Genomic DNA, 24,032 nt, shown 5'->3' with positions numbered 1-24,032 from the left:
GATAGGGAGGGTTGTAGGGGCTGGAGGAGGTGACAGAGATAGGGAGGGTTGTAGGGGCTGGAGGAGGTGACAGAGATAGGGAGGGTTGTAGGGGCTGGAGGAGGTTACAGAGATAGGGAGGGTTGTAGGAGCTGCAGGAGGTTACAGATATAGGGAGAGTTGTAGGGGCTGGAGGAGGGTACAGAGATAGGGAGGGTTGTAGGGGCTGGAGGAGGTTACAGAGATAGGGAGTGTTGTAGGAGCTGCAGGATGTTACAGAAATAGGGAGGGTTGTCGGGTCTGGAGGAGGTTACAGAGATAGGGATGGTTGTCGGGGCTGGAGGAGGTGACAGAGATAGGGAAGGTCGTTGGTGCTGGAGGAGGTTACAGAAATAGGGAGGGTTGTAGGGGCTGGAGCGTGTTATAGTGATAGGGAGGGTTGTCGGGGCTGGGGGAGATTACAGAGATAGGGAGGGTTGTAGGGGCTGGAGGAGATTAAAGAGATAGGGAGAGTTGTCAGGGCTGGGGGAAATTACAGAGATAGGGAGGGTTGTAGGGGTTGGAGGAGATTACAGAGATAGGGAGGATTGTAGGGGCTGGAGGAGGTGACAGAGATAGGGAGGGTTGGTGGGGCTGGAGGAGGTTACAGAGTTAAGGAGGGTTGTAGGGGCTGGATGAGGGTTACCAAGATAGGAAGGGTTGTAGGGGCTGGAGGAGGTTACAGAGATAGGGAGGGTTGTAGGGGCTGGAGGAGGTGACAGAGATAGGGAGGGTTGTAGGGGCTGGAGGAGGTGACAGAGATAGGGAGGGTTGTAGGGGCTGGAGGAGGTTACTGAGATAGGGAAGGTTGTAGGGGCTGGAGGGGGTTACAGAGATAGGGAGGGTTGTAGGGGCTGGAGGAGGTTACAGAGATAGGGAGGGTTGTAGGGGCTGGAGGAGGTTACAGAGATAGGAAGGGTTGTAGGGGCTGGAGGAGGTTACAGAGATAGGGAGGGGTGTAGGGGCTGGAAGGGTTGGGGAGATAGGGAGGGGTGTAGGTGCTGGAGGGTTGTAGGGGCTGGAGATAGGAGGCAGGCACATGAGGGCATGAGCTCCCGCAAGTTCGCCTCAACCTGAAATGCCCTCCTGAAATCTAACTAGGCCAGCATTTATTGCCCATCCCTAATTGCCCCTTGAGAACGTGGGGGTTAGCTGCATTCTTGAACCGCTGCAGTCCCTGTGGTGTAGGTACACCCACAGCGCTGTTAGGGAGCGAGTTTCAGGATTTTGACCCAGCGACAGCGAAGGAACGGCTGATATATTTTCAAGTCAGGATGGTGAGGGGCTTGGAGGGGAACTTCCAGGTGGTGGGTGTTCCCATGTGTCTGCTGCCCTTGCCCTTTTAGATGGTAACGGTCGTCGGTTTGGGCGGCGCTGTCGAAGGAGCCTTGGCGAGTTGCTGCAGTGCATCTTGTAGATGGTACACACACTGCTGCTACTGTGCGTCAGTGGTGGAGGGAGTGAATGTTTGTGGATGGGGTGTCGATCAAGCGGGGCTGCTTTGTCCTGGACGGTGTCGAGCTTCTTGAGTGTTGTGAGAGCTGCACTCATCCAGGCAAGTGGGGAGTATCCCATCACACTCCTGACTTGTGCCTTGTAGATGGTGGACATGCTCTGGGGAGTCAGGAGGTGAGTTACTCGTCGCAGGGTTCCTAATGCCCTGGCTATGGGTGTCGGTACATCACACTGACCGCCTCTGGTCAATGCGGCAGGTCAGCACCACCACTATAGGGTAATTAGAGATGGGCGTTAAATGGCAGCCTTGCCAGCGATGCCCACATATGCCAACGGCTGACAAATTATTTCTGTGCTGGACACTGTTTAACAGCAGTGAGATAGAGAGGGACAGTCGGATCAGTGCCCCAAACACCCCCCTCCAGGACCAGCGACACCTCCCCCACAAACACCCGCCGCTCCCCCACTCACGCCAGGTTCAGCACCCCACCCCCGCGCACCGTCAGACAGGGAATACGCAGCACAGGAATACACGATGAATGGTAGGACCCTGGGAAGTACTGAGGAACCTTGGTGTGCATGTCCACCGGTCCCTTAAGGTATCGCGACAGGTAGATAAGGTGGTTAAGAAGGCATATGGATTACTTGCCTTTATTAGCCAAAGCATAGAATATAAGAGCAGGGAGGTTCTGCTGGAACTGTATAAAACACTGGTTAGGCCACAGCTAGAGTATTGCGTGCAGTTCTGGAATCCGCATTATAGGAAGGATGTGATTGCACTAGAGAGAGAGAGCAGAGGAGATTTACCAGGATGTTGCCTGGGCTGGAGAGTTTTAGTTATGGGGAGAGATTGGATAGACTGGGGTTATTTTCCCTGGAGCAGAGGAGATTTACCAGGATGTTCCCTGGGCTGGAGAGTTTTAGTTATGAGGAGAGATTGGATAGACTGGGGTTATTTTTCCCTGGAGCAGAGGAGATTTACCAGGATGTTCCCTGGGCTGGAGAGTTTTAGTTATGAGGAGAGATTGGATAGACTGGGGTTATTTTTCCCTGGAGCAGAGGAGATTGAGGGGGGACATGATTGAGGTGTATAAAATTATGAGGGGCATAGATAGGGTAGGCAGGAGGGAACTTTTCCCCTTGGTGGAGGGATCAATAAACAGGGAGCATAGATTTAAGGAGGTTTAGAGGGGATGTGAGGAAGAATTTTTTCACCCAGAGGGTGGTGGGAATCTGGAACTCACCGCCTGAAAGGGTGGGTAGAGGCAGAAACCCTCATAACATTTTAAGAAAGTACTTGGATGTGCACTGGCGATGATGCCGCATGGCATACAAGGCTAATGGGGCCTAGTGCTGGGAAACGGGATTAGAATAGTGAGGCGCTCGTTTTTGACTGGCGCAGACTCGATGGGCCGAAGGGCCTTTCTCTGTGCTGTCGGCCTTTGTGACTCGAATCAGGAACGAGTCGTCCCTCGTCCGGACACGAAGCAAGGGGAGCGATTGCTGGGGCGCTTGTGTCACCGGTAGAAAGGCTCTGACTAACGTTGAGAGGCACGACAAAATAGGCCAACCCAAGGCCCGATTCCCACTACCCCCCCCCACCCCCTTCCGAGTGAATCGAGGTTTACTACTCCGTGCCGTCGACGTAGACACCGAGCGGAATATATATATTTTTTTTTTCAAAGCATTTTTATTCAAAAAAACGAGAAAGATCAAGAACAAAATAATTCCCGCAGGCTTGTCATTTTGTGACTTTTATACACAGATTTGTTTTCCTGCATAAATTCTTCTTTTTAAAGTTTCACTCTAAATCTGATTCTTTTTTTAAAAAAAAAACAAAACGAAAAAAACAAAAAAACAAGATGGCAAATGGAAAATGAGCCCTCCAGGGAGTGGAGTTGAAGCTTTGAGAACCCCTTCCCCCCCCTCCCCACCCCCATCCCCCACCCCGCCCCACTTTTAAGGAAACGCAGACGGTCTATGTATTTTTTTTTATTAATTTATCTCTGTTTAAACTCTTTTTTTTTTGCACACTTAAGGGAAAACAAAACAAAAAAAAAAAATAAAAGGAGCACAGGCAGAACCGAACTATTTACAGAAACCCGGCCCCTCGACCAGAACGTCCCCACACCCCCACCCCCAATCCCAACCCTCCCCCCCTCCACCCCCACCACTCATCAGGTCAAACGCGGACTTTGAGGGAAGGGGGTTTGCTTTCGGAAAGAAGAAACCTCAGCAGTACGAGGAGGAGGAGGAGGAGGAGGAGGAGTGGTGCTTGGCACAGGCCGAGGACCGAGCCTGGGCCTAGCGACGGGGCTGAGAGGGTGCCAACCGTGTGCACATCGCTGGGTAGGGGTGGGTGGGTGGGAGGGTTGGGGAGAGAGAGGGGGAGTGGGGTGGTGTGAGCAGGAGAGGAGGAGGGGGGGCTGGCTAAAATTCTAGGCCACAAACCGCAGGTGCTAAACCCTATGGAAAAATATATCTATCCCACCCAGCCCGAACCCCCACCCCCGCTGCACCCCCTTTCCCTCCGCCCCTCCCCTCCCTCCCTCCCTCCACCCTATGGCTTCCCGAAACGGGAAGTTTCTGTGCAAGACTCCAGCTACAGGTCAGCCACAAGCGGCTTTGAGCGTCTCTGTCTCTGTCCCTTTCTCTCTCTCTGTGTGTGTGTGTGTGTAATGAGCAGGGGGTGGGTTTCGATAAGGGAGGGAGGATTCAAAATGCCTCAGCTACAGTGTTCGTAACCGCACCCCCCAACCCACCTCACCCCCGAGGGCTCGGTGGAGAGAGAGAGTTACGGCCGACGTGGGGGCTGAATCCACTCGAGGCCCTCACCCTCGCCCGGGGCTAAATCCGTCGGTGGAAAGGGAGAGAGACAGAACAAGAAAACCTCAAAACCTTTATCAAACCCTGGAAATAAAAAGCCAAAAAAAAAAAAATAAAATAAAATAAAATAAACACAACCAAACATTTGAAATTAAAAAGTTTCTGCCCTTGAATTCTGGGAGAATCCATTTGTTTCGTTTGCTGTATATAAGCTCCTGCTCCTCTCTCACCGTCACCATTTAACCTGCTGCAAACAGAGAGAAGGGGAAAGACACGGGGGGGGAGGGAGAGAGGGAGAGAGAGAGAGAGAGATCGTGAGATCGAGAGAGAGATCGTGAGATCGAGAGAGAGATCGATCGTGAGATCGAGAGAGAGAGAGAGATCGAGAGAGAGAGAGATCGTGAGATCGAGAGAGAGAGGTCGTGAGATCGAGAGAGAGAGAGATCGTGAGATCGAGAGAGAGAGAGATCGTGAGAGGTCGTGAGATCGAGAGAGAGAGGTCGTGAGATCGAGAGAGAGAGATCGTGAGATCGAGATCGTGAGATCGAGAGAGAGAGATCGTGAGATCGAGAGAGATCGAGAGAGATCGTGAGATCGAGAGAGATCGTGAGATCGAGAGAGATCGTGAGATCGAGAGAGATCGTGAGATCGAGAGAGAGAGATCGTGAGATCGAGAGAGATCGTTAGATCGAGAGAGAGAGATTGTTAGATCGAGAGAGATCGTGAGATCGAGATCGAGAGATCAAGAGAGATCGATCGTGAGATCGAGAGAGAGATCGTGAGATCGAGATCGAGAGATCGAGAGAGAGAGATCGTGAGATCGAGAGAGAGAGAGATCGAGAGAGAGATCGTGAGATCGAGAGATCGTGAGATCGAGAGATCGTGAGATCGAGAGATCGTGAGATCGAGAGAGAGAGATCGTGAGATCGAGATCGTGAGATAGAGAGAGATCGTGAGATCGAGAGAGAGAGAGATCGAGAGAGAGAGAGAGAGAGATCGAGAGAGAGAGAGATCGAGAGAGAGAGAGATCGTGAGATCGAGAGAGAGATCGTGAGATCGAGAGAGAGATCGTGAGATCGAGAGAGACATCGTAAGATCAAGAGAGATCATGAGATCGAGAGAGAGATCGTGAGAGAGAAAGATCGTGAGATTGAGAGAGAGATCGTGAGATCGAGAGAGGGAGAGATCGTGAGATCGAGAGAGATAGTGAGATCAAGAGAGATCGTGAGATCAAGAGAGATCGTGAGATCAAGAGAGAGAGGGAGAAACCGAGAGATCGTGAGATCAAGAGAGAGAGATCGTGAGATCAAGAGAGAGAGATCGTGAGATCAAGAGAGAGAGAGATCGTGAGATCAAAAGAGAGAGAGATCGTGAGATCAAGAGAGAGAGTGAGAAACCGAGAGAGAGAGAGAGATCGAGATCGAGAGAGAGGGGGAGGGAGAGGAGGGAGAAAGAGATGGCCCACAGAACCATAGGTGGGGCGGTGGGGGAAAAGAAAGAAAGAGAGAGGGAGGGAGGGAGGGTGGGAGAAAGAGAAAGGGGGAGCAAGAGGGAGGTTCCTCTTCCGTGTCCTCAGCTGATCTTGCGAATCTGCCTCTCTTCAGACAGGCAGAAGAGGCCATTTACAGAGAGTTCGGAGAGGAGCAGTTCACATGCTCCTGTTGAGATTTGCTTACAGTTGTGCAGGTTGATGCAGGAGATGTTGCCGATTCTCTTCAGGTAATTGAGGCACTGGTCAGTCAACTTATTACAGCCTAAGGTATGGGGGTGGGAGAGAGAGAGAGAGACATGGCTTGAGTTATGAATGAACAGCCTGGATGAGTGCAGCTCCCACAACACTCAAGAAGCTCGACACCATCCAGGACAAAGCAGCCCCCGCTTGATTGGCACCCCATCCACAAACATTCACTCCCTCCACCACCGAAGCACAGTAGCAGCAGTGTGTGTACCATCTACAAGATGCACTGCAGCAACTCACCAAGGCTCCTTTGACAGCACCTTCCAAACACACAACCACTACCATCTAGAAGGACAAGGGCAGCAGACACATGGGGAACACCACCACCTGGAAGTTCTCCTCCGAGCCCCACACACCATCCCGACTTGGGAATATATCGGCCGTTCCTTCACTGTCGCTGGGGTCAAAATCCTGGAACTCCCTCCCTAACAGCACGGTGGGTGTACCTACACCACACGGGGACTGCAGCGGCTCAAGAAGGCAGCTCACCACCCACCTTCTCAAGGGGGCAATTAGGGATGGGCAATAAATGCTGGGCCCGGCCAGCGAAGCCCACATCCCGTGAATGAATAAATTAAAAAACAACAGCGTTGCGGCAGTGGTTAGCAGCACTTTATAAGAACATAATAGGAGGAGGAGGCCATTCAGCCCCTCTAGTCTGCTCAGCCATTTGCTAAGATCATGGTTGGTCTCATTGTGGCCTGAACTCCACTTTCCCCCCTTCCCCATCAGAAACCTGTCTAGCTCAGCCTTGAATATATTCAGTGACCCGGCCCCCATTGCTCTCTGGGGGGGAGGGGGGGAGAATTCCACAGACTCACGACCCTCCGAGAGAGGGAATTCCTCCTCGTCTCCGTCTTCAATGGGAGACCCCTCATTCTAAAACTGTGCCCCCACCCCCCCCCGTTCTAGATTCCCCCCCACCCCACGAGGGGAGAAACACCCTCTCAGCATCCACCCTGTCAAACCCCCTCCCTCCCTCCAGAATCTGATATGTTTCAATAAGACCACCCCTCATTCTTCTAAACTCCAATGGGCACAACCTGCTCAACCTTTCCTCAACAGACAAACCCCCTTCACCCCAGGAATCAGCCCAGTGAACCTTCTCTGAACGGCCTCACATACAAATATATCACTCCTTAAGTAAGGTCGTAAGCCAGTAAACGCAACGGCCTCAGAGTCAAACGGCTGTAAATTCAAGTCCCATTCATGGACTTGAGCGCAAAAGTCCAATACTGAGGGAGTGCCGCACTGTCGGAGGGTCAGTACTGAGGGAGCACCGCACTGTCGGAGGGTCAGTACTGAGGGAGTGCCGCACTGTCGGAGGGTCAGTACTGAGGGAGCGCCGCACTGTCGGAGGGTCAGTGCTGAGGGAGTGCCGCACTGTCGGAGGGTCAGTGCTGAGGGAGTGCCGCACTGTCGGAGGGTCAGTACTGAGGGAGTGCCACACTGTCGGAGGGCCAGCGCTGAGGGAGTGCCGCACTGTCGGAGGGTCAGTGCTGAAGGAGCGCTGTACTGTCGGAGGGTCAGTGCTGAGGGAGCGCCGCACTGTCGGAGGGTCAGTGCTGAGGGAGGGCCGCACTGTCGGAGGGTCAGTACTGAGGGAGTGCCGCACTGTCGGAGGGTCAGTACTGAGGGAGTGCCGCACTGTCGGAGGGCCAGCGCTGAGGGAGTGCCGCACTGTCGGAGGGTCAGTGCTGAAGGAGCACTGCACTGTCGGAGGGTCAGTGCTGAGGGAGCGCCGCACTGTCGGAGGGTCAGTGCTGAGGGAGCGCCGCACTGTCGGAGGGTCAGTGCTGAGGGAGCACCGCACTGTCGGAGGGTCAGTGCTGAGGGAGCGCCGCACTGTCGTAGGGTCAGTGCTGAGGGAGGGCCGCACTGTCGGAGGGTCAGTGCTGAGGGAGTGCCGCACTGTCGGAGGGTCAGTACTGAGGGAGTGCCGCACTGTCGGAGGGCCAGCGCTGAGGGAGTGCCGCACTGTCGGAGGGTCAGTGCTGAAGGAGCACTGCACTGTCGGAGGGTCAGTGCTGAGGGAGCGCCGCACTGTCGGAGGGTCAGTGCTGAGGGATCGCCGCACTGTCGGAGGGTCAGTGCTGAGGGAGCACCGCACTGTCGGAGGGTCAGTGCTGAGGGAGCGCCGCACTGTCGGAGGGTCAGTACTGAGGGAGCGCCGCACTGTCGGAGGGTCAGTGCTGAGGGAGGGCCGCACTGTCGGAGGGTCAGTGCTGAGGGAGGGCCGCACTGTCGGAGGGTCAGTGCTGAGGGAGGGCCGCACTGTCGGAGGGTCAGTACTGAGGGAGTGCCGCACTGTCGGAGGGTCAGTACTGAGGGAGTGCTGCACTGTCGGAGGGTCAGTACTGAGGGAGTGCTGCACTGTCGGAGGGTCAGTACTGAGGGAGTGCTGCACTGCCTTTTGGATGAGGCGTTAAACCAAGGCCCCAGTGTCGGGGAGGGGGGGGTGATAAATTTCTGAAACGTGTGGCAGGGGGGACTATAAAGAAACACTGGTAAATGGTGTTGTTTACTTACAGAGAGAGAGATTCACCCGGCATGGAGAGGGTGTGGGAGGGAGGTGCGGGGCAGGGAGGAGGACCTCCCCTGTAAGCCTGCAGCCACGCCTGCCCGAGCTGGCTATCGAGGAGGGAGAGGGGTCTTCCGGCCCGACCGGTCTGGCCCCTCTCTCCCGTGGTGATGCTCATGGCTGGGCGCCCTGGCAGGGATGGCGCACACGCCCATGTCCGCTGGCACACTTGAGGCCTCTTCCCGTGGCACTGGTGGGCACTGCGGGGGTGGGGGGGCTGTGGTGCTTCCTGACCCCACAGCTTACCGTTTTGGATATTTAGCTGGATAAGCTTCCTTTGGAGTTTTGCTTCTGTTACAGGGAGGGCCCTTTTAAAAAGAGGCTGTGACTTTAAATTTGAGTCACTCGTTTTAAATTCGATGAATTTCCATCAAGGTTTCGGTCTTGGGTTTCAGTGCCCCTTTAATTTTAATTCGCTTTGTTAATTTGACCATTTGCTCAAGTCATAGAAGTCACCACAGCACAGAAATAGACCCTTCGGCCCATCGAGTCTGTGCCGGCCATCAAGCACCTATCTATTCTAATCCCATTTTCCAGCGCATATATAGAGAAAATGCTACTCAAAAGAACATAAGGGGAGACTGCCGCTTGTAACCGGTGGGCACTGGGGGGGGGGGTTCCTCTAAGTTCTCTCCTTTGTTACGGTGCCCCCTCAAGGGGGCTGCTTCTTAACTTGCCCCTTCGTTTTAGCTCACTTATTTTAATTGGTTCCATCAAAAGAGTAAAGAGAAAGGGTGAGACTTGCCTTCTGCAGCCAGCAGTAGGGGAGCATTTGGGGAAGAGCGATCATAATTTATCAGCTCCCGAAACAACTTCTTAATCTCATTAGATAAGGTGGTCAGCTTGTCTAAACTAGCTTGTTTAATTATTTTATTTCACTGACATCGTCAAAAAGAATATAAAGAGAGGCTGCCTTCCACGACCTGTGAGCACTGCAGGGGCTGGACTGCATCATTTAGTCCCGGGGACCCCGTTTTTAATTTGATCGGTTAAGCTTCCTTTAAAAAAAATGTTCCGTCTTTTGTTACAGTGCCCTTCAAGGGGTTATAACTTTAATTTAATTTGTTCATTTGCTAATTTGTTTAATGCTGTGCTCCAAAGAGTAAAAGCTGGGACACTCGCTGCTAGCAGACATTTCGAATGCTGCATTCTGGGAACAAACCAACTATCTAAATAGAGAATTTGCGTCTAGTTTTGGACTCTCACCATCTGATTATCACCTGATGGGCATGCTTCCAGCCCAATGAGGGAGGATGCCATGCTGGGCCTACTACTGGGAACGAAGCAGAGCAGTAGGGGAGCATTTGGGGAAGAGCGATCATAATGTAATGGCAGCATTCCGCACGCGTGCGCGAGAGATCGACCTGTGTCGGGGGTTTTAAGTGCCGTTGACTCCGGGCTGCGTTGGCTGGGCCCGGCGTCCTCACCTTCTAGCTGTAGCTCGCTGAGAGAGTTGCGCGTTGATGATCCGACGGCCGTTAGCAGGTTAAGGGAGTGGTCGCTCAGATGGCTGCAGTGACTGAGGTCCAGGCGGGAGAGCAGGGGCATGTGGCGGATGATTAGCCGCAGGGTGACGTCGCTGATGTCCAGGCCCGCTAACCGGAAATCCGTCACGTTGCGTAACTTGCTGCGATTGTCCAACTGGCCTGCAGAAAGAGGAAAACACCCGAGTTGGAAGTGGGAACGAACGGAGTCTTTACCGGATCGGGCAGGAGTCAAGAAAGTAGGGCCGGTGGGGGGGGGTGGCAGTAACAGAGGAATGTCCTTTGCTGCATACCTGGTTTATCTGGAGTGCAGAGCAGATCCCTCATCTGTGTGTCCCTTAAGCCCTCAGCCCACCGAAGGTCCAGGGTACGGAGCAGTGGACAGCTGGAGGTACTAAGAGCGGAGATGGCCGACCAGGAGCAACCTGATAGAAAGAGATCTTTCAAACCTGCCAGAGAACAGAGTGACACAAACCGTTAAACACACTCGATATCAGGCAGGCCCCTGGCACGAGTGTACCTCCCATCGCCTGTCCCTTACCCCCCACACTTTCCCCTCCACATCCCCGCCCCTCCCGGCCTCCCCCCCAGCCCCGCCCCCTCCCAGCCTCCCCCCCAGCCCCGCCCCCTCCCAGCCTCCCCCAGCCCCGCCCCCTCCTGGCCTCCCCCCCAGCCCCGCCCCCTCCCGGCCTCCCCCCCCAGCCCCGCCCCTCCCGGCCTCCCCCCCCCAGCCCCGCCCCTCCCGGCCTCCCCCCAGCCCCGCCCCTCCCGGCCTCCCCACAGCCCCGACCCTCCCGGCCTCCCCCCAGCCCCGCCCCTCCCGGCCTCCCCCCAGCCCCGCCCCTCCCGGCCTCCCCACCCCAGCCCCGCCCCTCCCAGCCTCCCACATCCCCGCCCCCTCCCAGCCTCCCCCAGCCCCGCCCCCTCCCGGCCTCCCACAGCCCCGCCCCCTCCCTGCCTCCCCCCAGCCCCGCCCCTCCCGGCCTCCCCCCCCCAGCCCCGCCCCTCCCGGCCTCCCCCCCCCAGCCCCGCCCCTCCCGGCCTCCCACAGCCCCGCCCCCTCCCGGCCTCCCCCCAGCCCCGCCCCTCCCGGCCTCCCCCCAGCCCCGCCCCTCCCGGCCTCCCCCCCAGCCCCGACCCTCCCGGCCTCCCCCCAGCCCCGCCCCTCCCGGCCTTCCCCCCAGCACCGCCCCCTCCCGGCCTGCCCCTCCCCCTCCCAGCCCTCCCCCTCCCCCACGCTGACCTGGTAACCTGTTGATGAGCCAAGTAAGCTGCTTCCTGGAGATGTTGCTCCAGCTCAGGTCCAGACTGACAGGCAGCCTTTTGCTGATGCCGCCCAGGGCCAGAGGGGTGATGGACTTACACCTGCTCAGGTTGATTTTTGTCCATAATCTCTTATCGCAACACCTGGGGGGAGAGAGGGGAGAAGAGAGGACAGTGTTAACCTGACATAGAATCCAGTAACAATCATCAGGTACCATGCCCTGGGGCAAGAGGGGTTATGACATTCAAGGGCTCGTGGGGCAGTATCGCGCCCCGGGGGCCGGGGTTACGTCCCAGGGGGTGCGGGGCGGGGTTACGTCCCAGGGGGTGCGGGGCGGGGTTATACCCCGGGGTGCGGGGCGGGGTTACGTCCCGGGGGGTGCGGGGCGGGGTTACACCCCGGGGTGCGGTGCGGGGTTACACCCCGGGGTGCGGGGCGGTGTTATACCCCGGGGTGCGGTGCGGGTGGGGTTATATCTCGGGGTTCCGGGTGGGGTTATACCCCGGGGTGCGGGGCGGGGTTATACCCCGGGGTGCGGGGCGGGGTTATACCCCGGGGTGCGGTGCGGGGTTATACCCCGGGGTGCGGTGCGGGTGGGGTTATATCTCGGGGTTCCGGGTGGGGTTATACCCCGGGGTGCGGTGCGGGGTTATACCCCGGGGTGCGGGGCGGGGTTATACCCCGGGGTGCGGGGCGGGGTTATACCCCGGGGTGCGGGGCGGGGTTATACCCCGGGGTGCGGGGCGGGGTTATACCCCGGGGTGCGGTGCGGGGTTATACCCCGGGGTGCGGTGCGGGGTTATACCCCGGGGTGCGGTGCGGGGTTATACCCCGGGGTGCGGTGCGGGGTTATACCCCGGGGTGCGGTGCGGGGTTATACCCCGGGGTGCGGTGCGGGGTTATACCCCGGGGTGCGGTGCGGGGTTATACCCCGGGGTGCGGTGCGGGGTTATACCCCGGGGTGCGGTGCGGGGTTATACCCCGGGGTGCGGTGCGGGGTTATACCCCGGGGTGCGGTGCGGGGTTATACCCCGGGGTGCGGTGCGGGGTTATACCCCGGGGTGCGGTGCGGGGTTATACCCCGGGGTGCGGTGCGGGGTTATACCCCGGGGTGCGGTGCGGGGTTATACCCCGGGGTGCGGTGCGGGGTTATACCCCGGGGTGCGGTGCGGGGTTATACCCCGGGGTGCGGTGCGGGGTTATACCCCGGGGTGCGGTGCGGGTGGGGTTATATCTCGGGGTTCCGGGCGGGGTTATACCCCGGGGTGCGGGGCGGGGTTATACCCCGGGGTTCCGGGTGGGGTTATACCCCGGGGTTCCGGGTGGGGTTATACCCCGGGGTTCCGGGTGGGGTTATACCCCGGGGTTCCGGGTGGGGTTATACCCCGGGGTTCCGGGTGGGGTTATACCCCGGGGTTCCGGGTGGGGTTATACCCCGGGGTTCCGGGTGGGGTTATACCCCGGGGTGCGGTGCGGGTGGGGTTATATCTCGGGGTTCCGGGTGGGGTTATACCCCGGGGTTCCGGGTGGGGTTATACCCCGGGGTTCCGGGTGGGGTTGTACCCCGGGGTGCGGGGCGGGTGGGGTTATATCTTGGGGTTCCGGGTGGGGTTATACCCCGGGGTTCCGGGTGGGGTTGTACCCCGCGGTGCGGGGCGGGTGGGGTTATATCTTGGGGTTCCGGGTGGGGTTATACCCCGGGGTTCCGGGTGGGGTTGTACCCCGGGGTGCGGGGCGGGTGGGGTTATACCCCGGGGTTCCGGGTGGGGTTGTACCCCGGGGTGCGGGGCGGGTGGGGTTATATCTCGGGGTTCCGGGTGGGGTTATACCCCGGGGTTCCGGGTGGGGTTATACCCCGGGGTTCCGGGTGGGGTTATACCCCGGGGTTCCGGGTGGGGTTATACCCCGGGGTTCCGGGTGGGGTTATACCCCGGGGTTCCGGGTGGGGTTATACCCCGGGGTGCGGGGCGGGTGGGGTTATATCTCGGGGTTCCGGGCGGGGTTATACCCCGGGGTGCGGGGTGGGGTTATACCCCGGGGTGCGGGGCGGGGTTATACCCCGGGGTGCGGGGCGGGGTTATACCCCGGGGTGCGGGGCGGGGTTATACCCCGGGGTGCGGGGCGGGGTTATACCCCGGGGTGCGGGGCGGGGTTATACCCCGGGGTGCGGTGCGGGTGGGGTTATATCTCGGGGTTCCGGGTGGGGTTATACCCTGGGGTGCGGGGTGGGGTTATACCCCAGGGTGCGGGGCGGGGTTATACCCCGGGGTGCGGAGCGGGTGGGGTTATATCTCGGGGTTCCGGGTGGGGTTATACCCCGGGGTGCGGGGCGGGTGGGGTTATACCCCGGGGTTCCGGGTGGGGTTATACCCCGGGGTTCCGGGTGGGGTTATACCCCGGGGTGCGGTGCGGGTGGGGTTATATCTCGGGGTTCCGGGTGGGGTTATACCCCGGGGTTCCGGGTGGGGTTATACCCCGGGGTGCGGTGCGGGGTTATACCCCGGGGTGCGGGGCGGGGTTATACCCCGGGGTGCGGGGCGGGGTTATACCCCGGGGTGCGGTGCGGGTGGGGTTATATCTCGGGGTTCCGGGTGGGGTTATACCCCGGGGTGCGGTGCGGGGTTATACCCCGGGGTGCGGGGCGGGGCGGGGTTATATCTCGGGGTTCCGGGTGGGGTTATATCTCGGGGTTCCGGGTGGGGTTATACCCCGGGGTGCGGTGCGGGGTTATACCCCGGGGTGCGGTGCGGGGTTATACCCCGGGGTGCGGGGCGGGGTTATACCCCGGGGTGCGGGGCGGGGTTATACCCCGGGGTGCGGGGCGGGGTTATACCCCGGGGTGCGGGGCGGGGTTATACCCCGGGGTGCGGTGCGGGGTTATACCCCGGGGTGCGGGGTGGGGTTATACCCCGGGGTTCCGGGTGGGGTTATACCCCGGGGTTCCGGGTGGGGTTATACCCCGGGGTTCCGGGTGGGGTTATACCCCGGGGTGCGGGGCGGGGCGGGGTTATATCTCGGGGTTCCGGGTGGGGTTATATCTCGGGGTTCCGGGTGGGGTTATACCCCGGGGTGCGGTGCGGGGTTATACCCCGGGGTGCGGGGCGGGGTTATACCCCGGGGTGCGGTGCGGGGTTATACCCCGGGGTGCGGGGCGGGGTTATACCCCGGGGTGCGGGGCGGGGTTATACCCCGGGGTGCGGTGCGGGGTTATACCCCGGGGTGCGGGGTGGGGTTATACCCCGAGGTGCGGTGCGGGGCGGGGTTATACCCCGGGGTGCGGGGCGGGGTTATACCCCGGGGTGCGGTGCGGGGTTATACCCCGGGGTGCGGGGTGGGGTTATACCCCGGGGTTCCGGGTGGGGTTATACCCCGGGGTTCCGGGTGGGGTTATACCCCGGGGTTCCGGGTGGGGTTATACCCCGGGGTGCGGGGCGGGGTTATACCCCGGGGTGCGGTGCGGGGTTATACCCCGGGGTGCGGGGCGGGGTTATACCCCGGGGTGCGGTGCGGGGTTATACCCCGGGGTGCGGTGCGGGTGGGGTTATATCTCGGGGTTCCGGGTGGGGTTATACCCCGGGGTGCGGTGCGGGGTTATACCCCGGGGTGCGGTGCGGGGTTATACCCCGGGGTTCCGGGTGGGGTTATACCCCGGGGTTCCGGGTGGGGTTATACGCCGGGGTTCCGGGTGGGGTTATACCCCGGGGTTCCGGGTGGGGTTATACCCCGGGGTTCCGGGCGGGGTTATACCCCGGGGTTCCGAGTGGGGTTGTACCCCGGGTTCCGCGGATCACCGGTATTACATCGCCAGCTCTGGACTCACCATTTGCTCCACGCTTTGCAGACCCTCATGCAGACACACAGTTCCTTTTGTGTTAGGTAGCGAAAGACGGACATCCAGAGGTGACGCTGCATCATGTGATCTTCAGGAGGGGTGTCGGAGGAGGGCGAGGAGTTGTCCCGCTGGCACTGACAGTCCGACTGCCAGCTGACCACGCGGGGAGCCTGCCGGAGGCTGGTGCCGGGGGACCGGTGATGGGCTGTGGCACCGTTGAAGTCCCCCGGGGAGCGGTGGAGTCTCACCGTCAGCAGCGAGCCCCTGATCTTGGCCTTCTCGATCTCGGAGAGCTGGCGGTGATGGTGGTGGTGGTGGTGGTGGTGGTGCGAGGCGCCGCTGCCGGAGGCGGGGTTGGCACGGCCGGGGTCCGGGCATCTCCGCAGCTGCCGCCTGTGGAATCGCTCGGTCCGGTCAGGCCTGAGGCCGTCCTTGCTGGAGCCGGGCCGCGGGTAGGGAGCCAGGGCCAGGTCCTCGCGGTTCCGCAGCGGCCGGAGGATCTTGGCCCGGACCGGGGACTCGAGGCCATCCTCAGCTTTCCGTTTCTGTGGGTGGAGAGACAGACAGCCAGAGAGAGAGAGAGACAGAGACAGGCAGAGAGACAGGCAGAGAGACAGGCAGAGAGACAGGCAGAGAGACAGGCAGAGAGACACGCAGAGGGAGACGCAGAGAGACACGCAGAGGGAGACGCAGAGAGACACGCAGAGACAGGCAGAGAGACAGGCAGAGAGACACGCAGAGAGACAGGCAGAGAGACAGGCAGAGAGACACGCAGAGGGAGACGCAGAGGGAGACGCAGAGAGACAGGCAGAGAGACACGCAGAGGGAGACGCAGAGAGACAGGCAGAGAGACAGGCAGAGAGACACGCAGAGAGACACGCAGAGAGACACGCAGAGACAGGCAGAGAGACACGCAGAGAGACAGGCAGAGAGACAGGCAGAGAGACAGGCAGAGAGACAGGCAGAGAGACACGCAGAGAGAGAGACAGAGACAGGCAGAGAGAGAGACAGAGACAGGCAGAGAGAGAGACAGAGACAGGCAGAGAGACACGCAGAGAGAGACAGGCAGAGGGAGACGCAGAGAGAGACGCAGAGAGAGACGCAGAGAGAGACGCAGAGAGAGACGCAGAGGGAGACGCAGAGGGAGACGCAGAGGGAGACGCAGAGGGAGACGCAGAGGGAGACGCAGAGGGAGACGCAGAGGGAGACGCAGAGACAGGCACAGAGGGAGACGCAGAGAGAGACGCAGAGGGAGACGCAGAGACAGGCAGAGGGAGACGCAGAGGGAGACGCAGAGAGAGACGCAGAGAGAAACGCAGAGAGAAACGCAGAGAGAGACGCAGAGAGAGACGCAGAGGGAGACGCAGAGGGAGACGCAGAGGGAGACGCAGAGACAGGCAGAGGGAGACGCAGAGACAGGCAGAGGGAGGCGCAGAGACAGGCAGAGGGAGACGCAGAGACAGGCAGAGGGAGACGCAGAGACAGGCAGAGGGAGACGCAGAGACAGGCAGAGGGAGACGCAGAGACAGGCAGAGGGAGGCGCAGAGACAGGCAGAGGGAGGTGCAGAGACAGGCAGAGGGAGACGCAGAGACAGGCAGAGGGAGACGCAGAGACAGGCAGAGGGAGACGCAGAGACAGGCAGAGGGAGACGCAGAGGGAGATGCAGAGACAGGCAGAGGGAGACGCAGAGACAGGCAGAGGGAGACGCAGAGACAGGCAGAGGGAGACGCAGAGACAGGCAGAGGGAGACGCAGAGACAGGCAGAGGGAGACGCAGAGACAGGCAGAGGGAGACGCAGAGACAGGCAGAGAGAGGAGCCCAATTAGTATCCATACAGAAGAGAATCATATCGCCCTCCATTACACACAGCTCCAGGGTAGCAAAGCAAATATCGGAATTAGGAGACCACTTGGCCCTTCAAGCCTGCCCCGCCATTTCAATAAAGATCATGGCTGATCTGACTATAACCTCCCACCTACCCCTAATGACCTTTCACCCCCTTGCTAATCTATAATCTATCCACCTCGGCCTTAAAAACATTCGAAGACTCTGCTTCCACCACCTTTTCAGGAAGAGAGTTCCAAAGACTCACCACCCTCAGAGAAAACATTTCTCCTCATCTCCGTCTTAAATGGGTGACTCCCTTATTTTTAAACCGTGACCCCTTCACAGAATCACAGTGCAGAAGAGGCCCTTCGGCCCCATCGAGTCTGCAACGACACGTGAGAAACACCTGACCTACCGACCTAATCCCATTGACCAGCACTTGGCCCCATAGCCTTGAATGTTATGACGTGTCAAGTGCTCATCCAGGTACTTTTTAAAGGATGTGAGGCAACCCGCCTCCACCACCCTCCCAGGCAGCGCATTCCAGACCCTCACCACCCTCTGGGTAAAAAAGTTTTTCCTCACATCCCCCCCTAAACCTCCTACCCCTCACCTTGAACTTGTGTCCCTTTGTGACTGACCCTTCAACTAAGGGGAACAGCTGCTCCCTATCCACCCTGTCCATGCCCCTCATAATCTTGTACACCTCGATCAGGTCGCCCCTCAGTCTTCTCTGCTCCAACGAAAACAACCCAAGTCTATCCAACCTCCCTTCATAACTTCAATGTTTCATCCCAGGCAACATCCTGGTGAATCTCCTCTGCACCCCCTCCAGTACAATCACATCCTTCCTATAATGTGGCGACCAGAACTGCACACAGTATTCCAGCTGTGGCCTCACCAAGGTTCTATACAACTCCAACATGACCTCCCTACTTTTGTAATCTATGCCTCGATTGATAAAGGCAAGTGTCCCATATGCCTTTTTCACCACCCCACTAACATGCCCCCTCCGCCTTCAGAGATCTATGGACACACACGCCAAGGTCCCTTTGTTCCTCAGAACTTCCTAGTGCCATGTCATTCATTGAATACTTCCTTGTCAAATTACTCCTTCCAAAGTGTATCACCTCCACTTTTCAGGGTTAAATTCCATTGTTCTAGATTCTCCCACAAGGGGAAACACCCTCTCCCCATCCACCCCTGTCAAGACCCCTCAGGGTCTTAAAGGTTTCAATCAAGTCGCCTCTCACTCTTCTAAACTCCAGCGGATACAAACCTAACCTGTCCAACCTTCCCTCATAAGACAACCCGCCCATTCCTGGGATTAGTCTGGTAAACCTTCTCTGAACTGCTTCCAACGCATTTACATCCTTCCTTAAATAAGGCGACCAGTACTGTACACAATACTCCAGATGTGGTCTCACCAGTGTCCTGTACAACTGAAGAATAACCTCCCTACTTTTGTATTCAATTCCCCCATCACAATAAACGATAATGTTCTATTAGCTTTCCTCATTACCCGCTGTACCTGCACATTAGCATTTGTGATTCATGCACTGGGACACCCAGATCCCTCTGCACCTCAGAGCTCTGCAATCTCTCAGCACTGAGATAAGAAGCTTCCTTTCTCCTGCCAAAATGGACAATTTCAGATGTTCCCACGTGATATTCCATTTGCTAGATCTTTGCCCACTCACTTAACCAGTCTCTGTCCCTTTGCAGCCTCCTTGTGTCCTGTTCACCACTTAGTCCCCTACCTATCTTTGTGTCATGAGCCACATTGTGAATTTGGCTGATTATCTTCACTTGGTGATAAGTGCAGGTATTAGCACACTCACTGTTCTTCAGTAAGTGCCGCCCAGTCGTGGAACCACGTCTAACAGTGGACATTTTGGTTTGGGTTTGGCCACTCCACAGGTTCAAACCTTGTAGCTTTCCTGAATTATACGGGAGCCTATATAGCTCCCAGTTGCTTTCCCCATGGCAACAGCTTGGCCAACCAATCAGCATCCTTTTCCCCTGCAGTATAAATTGTTGTGATAGTTTGAAATTTGGCATTCTTGCATTTGTCCTGACGAGTGAGACGCGATACCTATGGGGACAGGTCTTTCTAATCGGCCTTATTCAATTTCTGTATCGTCAGGTGACTGTTTACGTTAATAGATGCAATAGAAATGCAGTTGAATGCAATGTAAACACTTACTGTCCGCAGAAGAATCTGTTCCCTCTCGAACTTGATCTGTGGACAGAAGACGAAGTGGAGGACAGTTATAACAGGGTGAGCGGGGAACAGGTTCCTTTGCTGAGAGATGGTGGAGCACCGACCCTCTGACGTGCCCTTGGCACCCTCCGACACCGCGGCGCTCAAACAGTTCCGACCCTTCCACGGTGCGGCGCTCCCTCAGCACCGAACCCACTACGGTGCGGCGCTCCCTCAGCACCGACCCCACTACGGTGCGGCGCTCCCTCAGCACCGACCCCACTACGGTGCGGCGCTCCCTCAGCACCGACCCCACTACAGCGCGACGCTCCCTCAGCACCGACCCCACTACGGTGCGGCGCTCCCTTAGCACCGACCCCACTAAGGTGCGGCGCTCCCTCAGCACCGACCCCACTACGGTGCGGCGCTCCCTCAGCACCGACCCCACTACAGCGCGACGCTCCCTCAGCACCAACCCCACTACGGCGCAACACTCCCTCAGCAACGACCCCACTATGGTGCAGTGCTCCCTCAGCACCGACCCTACTACGGTGCGGCACTCCCTCGGCACCGACCCCACTACGGTGCGGCGCTCCCTCAGCTCCGACCCTACTACGGTGTGGCGCTCCCTCAGCTCTGACCCTACTATGGTGTGGCGCTCCCTCAGCTCCGACCCTACTACGGTGCGATACTCTCTCAGCACCGACCATATTACAGTGCGGCACTCCCTCGGCACCGACCCTACTACTGTGCAACGCTCCCTCAGCACCGAACCTACTATGGTGCTAGGCTCCCTCAGCACCGACCATATTACGGTGCGATGCTCCCTCAGCTCCGACCCTACTATGGTGTGGCGCTCCCTCAGCTCCGACCCTACTACGGTGTGGCGCTCCCTCAGCACCGACCCCACTACGGTGCGGCGCTCCCTCAGCACCGAACCCACTACGGTGCGGCGCTCCCTCAGCACCGACCCCACTACGGTGCGGCGCTCCCTCAGCACCGACCCCACTACAGCGCGACGCTCCCTCAGCACCAACCCCACTACGGTGCGGCGCTCCCTGAGCTCCAACCCCACTACGGCGCAACACTCCCTCAGCACCGACCCCACTACGGTGCAGCGCTCCCTCAGCACCGACCCTACTACGGTGCGGCACTCCCTCGGCACCGACCCCACTACAGTGCGGCGCTCCCTCAGCTCCGACCCTACTACGGTGTGGCGCTCCCTCAGCTCCGACCCTACTACGGTGTGGCGCTCCCTCAGCTCTGACCCTACTACGGTGTGGCGCTCCCTCAGCTCCGACCCTACTATGGTGTGGCGGTCCCTCAGCTCCGACCCTACTACGGTGCGATACTCTCTCAGCACCGACCATATTACAGTGCGGCACTCCCTCGGCACCGACCCTACTACTGTGCAACGCTCCCTCAGCACCGAACCTACTATGGTGCTAGGCTCCCTCAGCACCGACCATATTACGGTGCGATGCTCCCTCAGCTCCGACCCTACTATGGTGTGGCGCTCCCTCAGCTCCGACCCTACTACGGTGTGGCGCTCCCTCAGCTCCGAACCTACTACGGCGCGACGCTCCCTCAGCACCGACCCCACTACGGCGCGACGCTCCCTCAGCACCGACCCCACTACGGCGCGACGCTCCCTCTGCACTGACCCCACTACGGCGCGACGCTCCCTCGGCACCGACCCTACTACAGCGCGACGCTCCCTCAGCACCGACCCCACTACAGCGCGACGCTCCCTCAGCACCGATCCCACTACGGCGCAACGCTCCCTCAGCACCAACACCACTACGGCGCAACGCTCCCTCAGCACCAACACCACTACGGCGCGACGCTCCCTCAGCACCAACACCACTACCGCGCGATGCTCCCTCAGCACTGACCCCACTAAGGTGCGGCGCTCCCTCAGCACCGACCCCACTACGGCGCAACACTCCCTCAGCACCGACCCCACTACGGTGTGGCGCTCCCTCAGCTCCGACCCCACTACGGTGTGGCGCTCCCTCAGCTCCGACCCCACTACGGTGTGGCGCTCCCTCAGCTCCGACCCCACTACGGTGTGGCGCTCCGAGCCTACTACGGTGCGGCGCTCCCTCAGCTCCGACCCTACTACGGTGTGGCGGTCCCTCAGCTCCGACCCTACTATGGTGCGATACTCTCTCAGCACCAACCATATTACAGTGCGGCACTCCCTCGGCACCGACCCTACTACTGTGCAACGCTCCCTCAGCACCGAACCTACTATGGGACTAGGCTCCCTCAGCACTGACCATATTATGGTGCGATGCTCCCTCAGCTCCGACCCTACTACGGTGTGGCGCTCCCTCAGCTCCGACCCTACTACGGTGTGGCGCTCCCTCAGCTCCGACCGTACTACGGTGTGGCGCTCCCTCAGCTCCGACCCTACTACGGTGTGGCGGTCCCTCAGCTCCGACCCTACTACGGTGCGGCGCTCCCTCAGCTCCGACCCTACTACGGTGTGGCGCTCCCTCAGCTCCGACCGTACTATGGTGTGGCGCTCCCTCAGCTCCGACCCTACTACGGTGTGGCGGTCCCTCAGCTCCGACCCTACTACGGTGCGGCGCTCCCTCAGCACCGACCCTACTACGGTGTGGCGCTCCCTCAGCTCCGAGCCTACTACGGTGTGGCGCTCCCTCAGCTCCGACCCTACGACGGTGCGGCGCTCCCTCAGCACCGACCCTACTACGGTGTGGCGCTCCCTCAGCTCCGAGCCTACTACGGTGTGGCGCTCCCTCAGCTCCGACCCTACGACGGTGCGGCGCTCCCTCAGCACCGACCCTACTACGGTGCGGCGCTCCCTCAGCACCGACCCTACTACGGTGCGGCGCTCCCTCAGCACCGACCCTACACAGACTAAGTGGTCAGGCAGCGCCCGGATGTCGGGGTTAAGTGGAGCTAGGTCTGGGCCATGCCTCGCTGACCTTTTTCCGTGCGTTCTGTTCAGCTGCTGCCAGCCTCTTCTTCCGCAGCAGCAGGTAGTCGAATTTCTTGCGTTTGGGCAGAGACTCGAGGCGCCGCTTGGCAGCCTCGATGGCGTGAATCCTCCTGTTGTGCTCTTCCCTCTTCCTCATGGCCTCCGCTATCTGCCGCTGCCTCGCAGCCTCACTGCTGTCCTTCAGAGTCAGCCCCTTTTTCGCCTGGGTTCATGGCGGGGGGGGGAAGGGGAGAGGCGGAGGCGGAAGGGGAGAGGCGGCGGGGGAAGGGGAGAGGCGGCGGGGGAAGGGGAGAGGCGGCGGGGGAAGGGGAGAGGCGGCGGGGGAAGGGGAGAGGCGGCGGGGGAAGGGGAGAGGCGGCGGGGGAAGGGGAGAGGCGGCGGGGGAAGGGGAGAGGCGGCGGGGGAAGGGGAGAGGCGGCGGGGGAAGGGGAGAGGCGGCGGGGGAAGGGGAGAGGCGGCGGGGGAAGGGGAGAGGCGGCGGGGGAAGGGGAGAGGCGGCGGGGGAAGGGGAGAGGCGGCGGGGGAAGGGGAGAGGCGGGGGAAGGGGAGAGGCGGGGGAAGGGGAGAGGCGGGGGAAGGGGAGAGGCGGGGGAAGGGGAGAGGCGGGGGAAGGGGAGAGGCGGGGGAAGGGGAGAGGCGGGGGAAGGGGAGAGGCGGCGGGGGAAGGGGAGAGGCGGCGGGGGAAGGGGAGAGGCGGCGGGGGAAGGGGAGAGGCGGGGGAAGGGGAGAGGCGGGGGAAGGGGAGAGGCGGCGGGGGAAGGGGAGAGGGAGGGAGAGGGAGATAGAGAGACAGAGACATGTTAGCCTTCAGAAGAACCAGGACTCTCTGGAATAAAGCCTTGGCCACTCCCTCACCCCCAACCAACCTCCAAAGGCAGCTGGGGGACCGAGCCCCGAGCTGAGCTTCTCCAAACCTCTTCATGCCTTGTCCCCCACCCCCGACCCCCACCCCACTCACCCTCCGGCCCCCTCGCACTCGCCCTCCGGCCCCCTCGCACTCACCAGGGCGTGTTTCCGTCTCTCCTGCCTCACACATTTCGGACACTCCCAGCAGTTCGGAAGCTCCTTGCTGATGATCCCCAGGGAAATGTTCATCTGTCGGTGGGTCAAAGGTGAAAGGTTAGCAGCGGTTGAGAGCCCGGCCAAAAGCAGCGCGAGGCCTGGGCCGCTCCCTCCCCCCAGGCCAGCCCCCACCAGCAGCCTCACCTTCAGGCAGCCCGGATGGACGATCTCGCTGCAGGCTGAACACTCCATCAGCGTCCCCCGAACACTGTTATTCTCCCCCTCGGCGTTCTGCCCCACCTCCTCGCAGATCATACACAGGGCCGTGTGCGGCAGGATGGGCTGCAAGGAGGGGAGAGGCCACGTTAGCTGGGCAAGGCTGGGTGGCGCTAGCACAGAGAGGGAGGGGGAGGAGGGGGGAGGGAGGGTGGGAATGAGAGGCGGGGAGAAGGTGGGGGGGGAGAGAGGCAGAGATCGAACAAGAGGGGTGTTGGTGGGAGGAGAGGAAAAGAGGGGAACGAGGGTGGGGGATGGGATGGTGGGAGGGGGAGAGGGAAGTGCAATAACAGAGACAAGATAGAGTCTCTCACTCTCAATACGCCGATCCCATCCGTGACCCCATAAACACCCTCCTATCACCACCCATTCTTCTATCCATCCCCCCTTACTCTCTCTCTCTCCATCCCCCTTACTCTCTCTCCATCCCCCTTACTCTCTCTCCATCCCCCTTACTCTCTCTCCATCCCCCTTACTCTCTCTCTCTCCATCCCCCTTACTCTCTCTCCATCCCCCTTACTCTCTCTCCATCCCCCTTACTCTCTCTCCATCCCCCT

General features: G+C 59.6%; 1 protein-coding gene across 1 annotated transcript; it reads right to left on the bottom strand.

The window, feature by feature from the left end:
• Positions 1 to 5,727: 5,727 nt before the first annotated feature.
• LOC144677311 (lysine-specific demethylase 2A-like) lies at positions 5,728 to 23,537 on the bottom strand. The gene is made up of 9 exons (XM_078537447.1): positions 23,404 to 23,537; positions 23,200 to 23,292; positions 22,184 to 22,399; positions 19,233 to 19,268; positions 15,187 to 15,743; positions 11,346 to 11,509; positions 10,396 to 10,551; positions 10,046 to 10,264; positions 5,728 to 6,053 (listed from the first exon to the last, which is right to left on the bottom strand). Exons 1-9 carry the CDS (start codon positions 23,512 to 23,514, stop codon positions 5,872 to 5,874), a joined length of 1,734 nt encoding a protein of 577 aa, XP_078393573.1. The 5' UTR covers positions 23,515 to 23,537; the 3' UTR covers positions 5,728 to 5,871.
• Positions 23,538 to 24,032: the final 495 nt, after the last annotated feature.

Source organism: Cetorhinus maximus, unplaced genomic scaffold, assembly GCF_964194155.1.
Source record: "Cetorhinus maximus unplaced genomic scaffold, sCetMax3.hap1.1 HAP1_SCAFFOLD_2383, whole genome shotgun sequence".
Lineage (NCBI taxonomy): Eukaryota > Metazoa > Chordata > Chondrichthyes > Lamniformes > Cetorhinidae > Cetorhinus > Cetorhinus maximus.
Note: the sequence above shows the minus strand (reverse complement) of the source record. Positions and strands in the feature narration are given on the sequence as shown.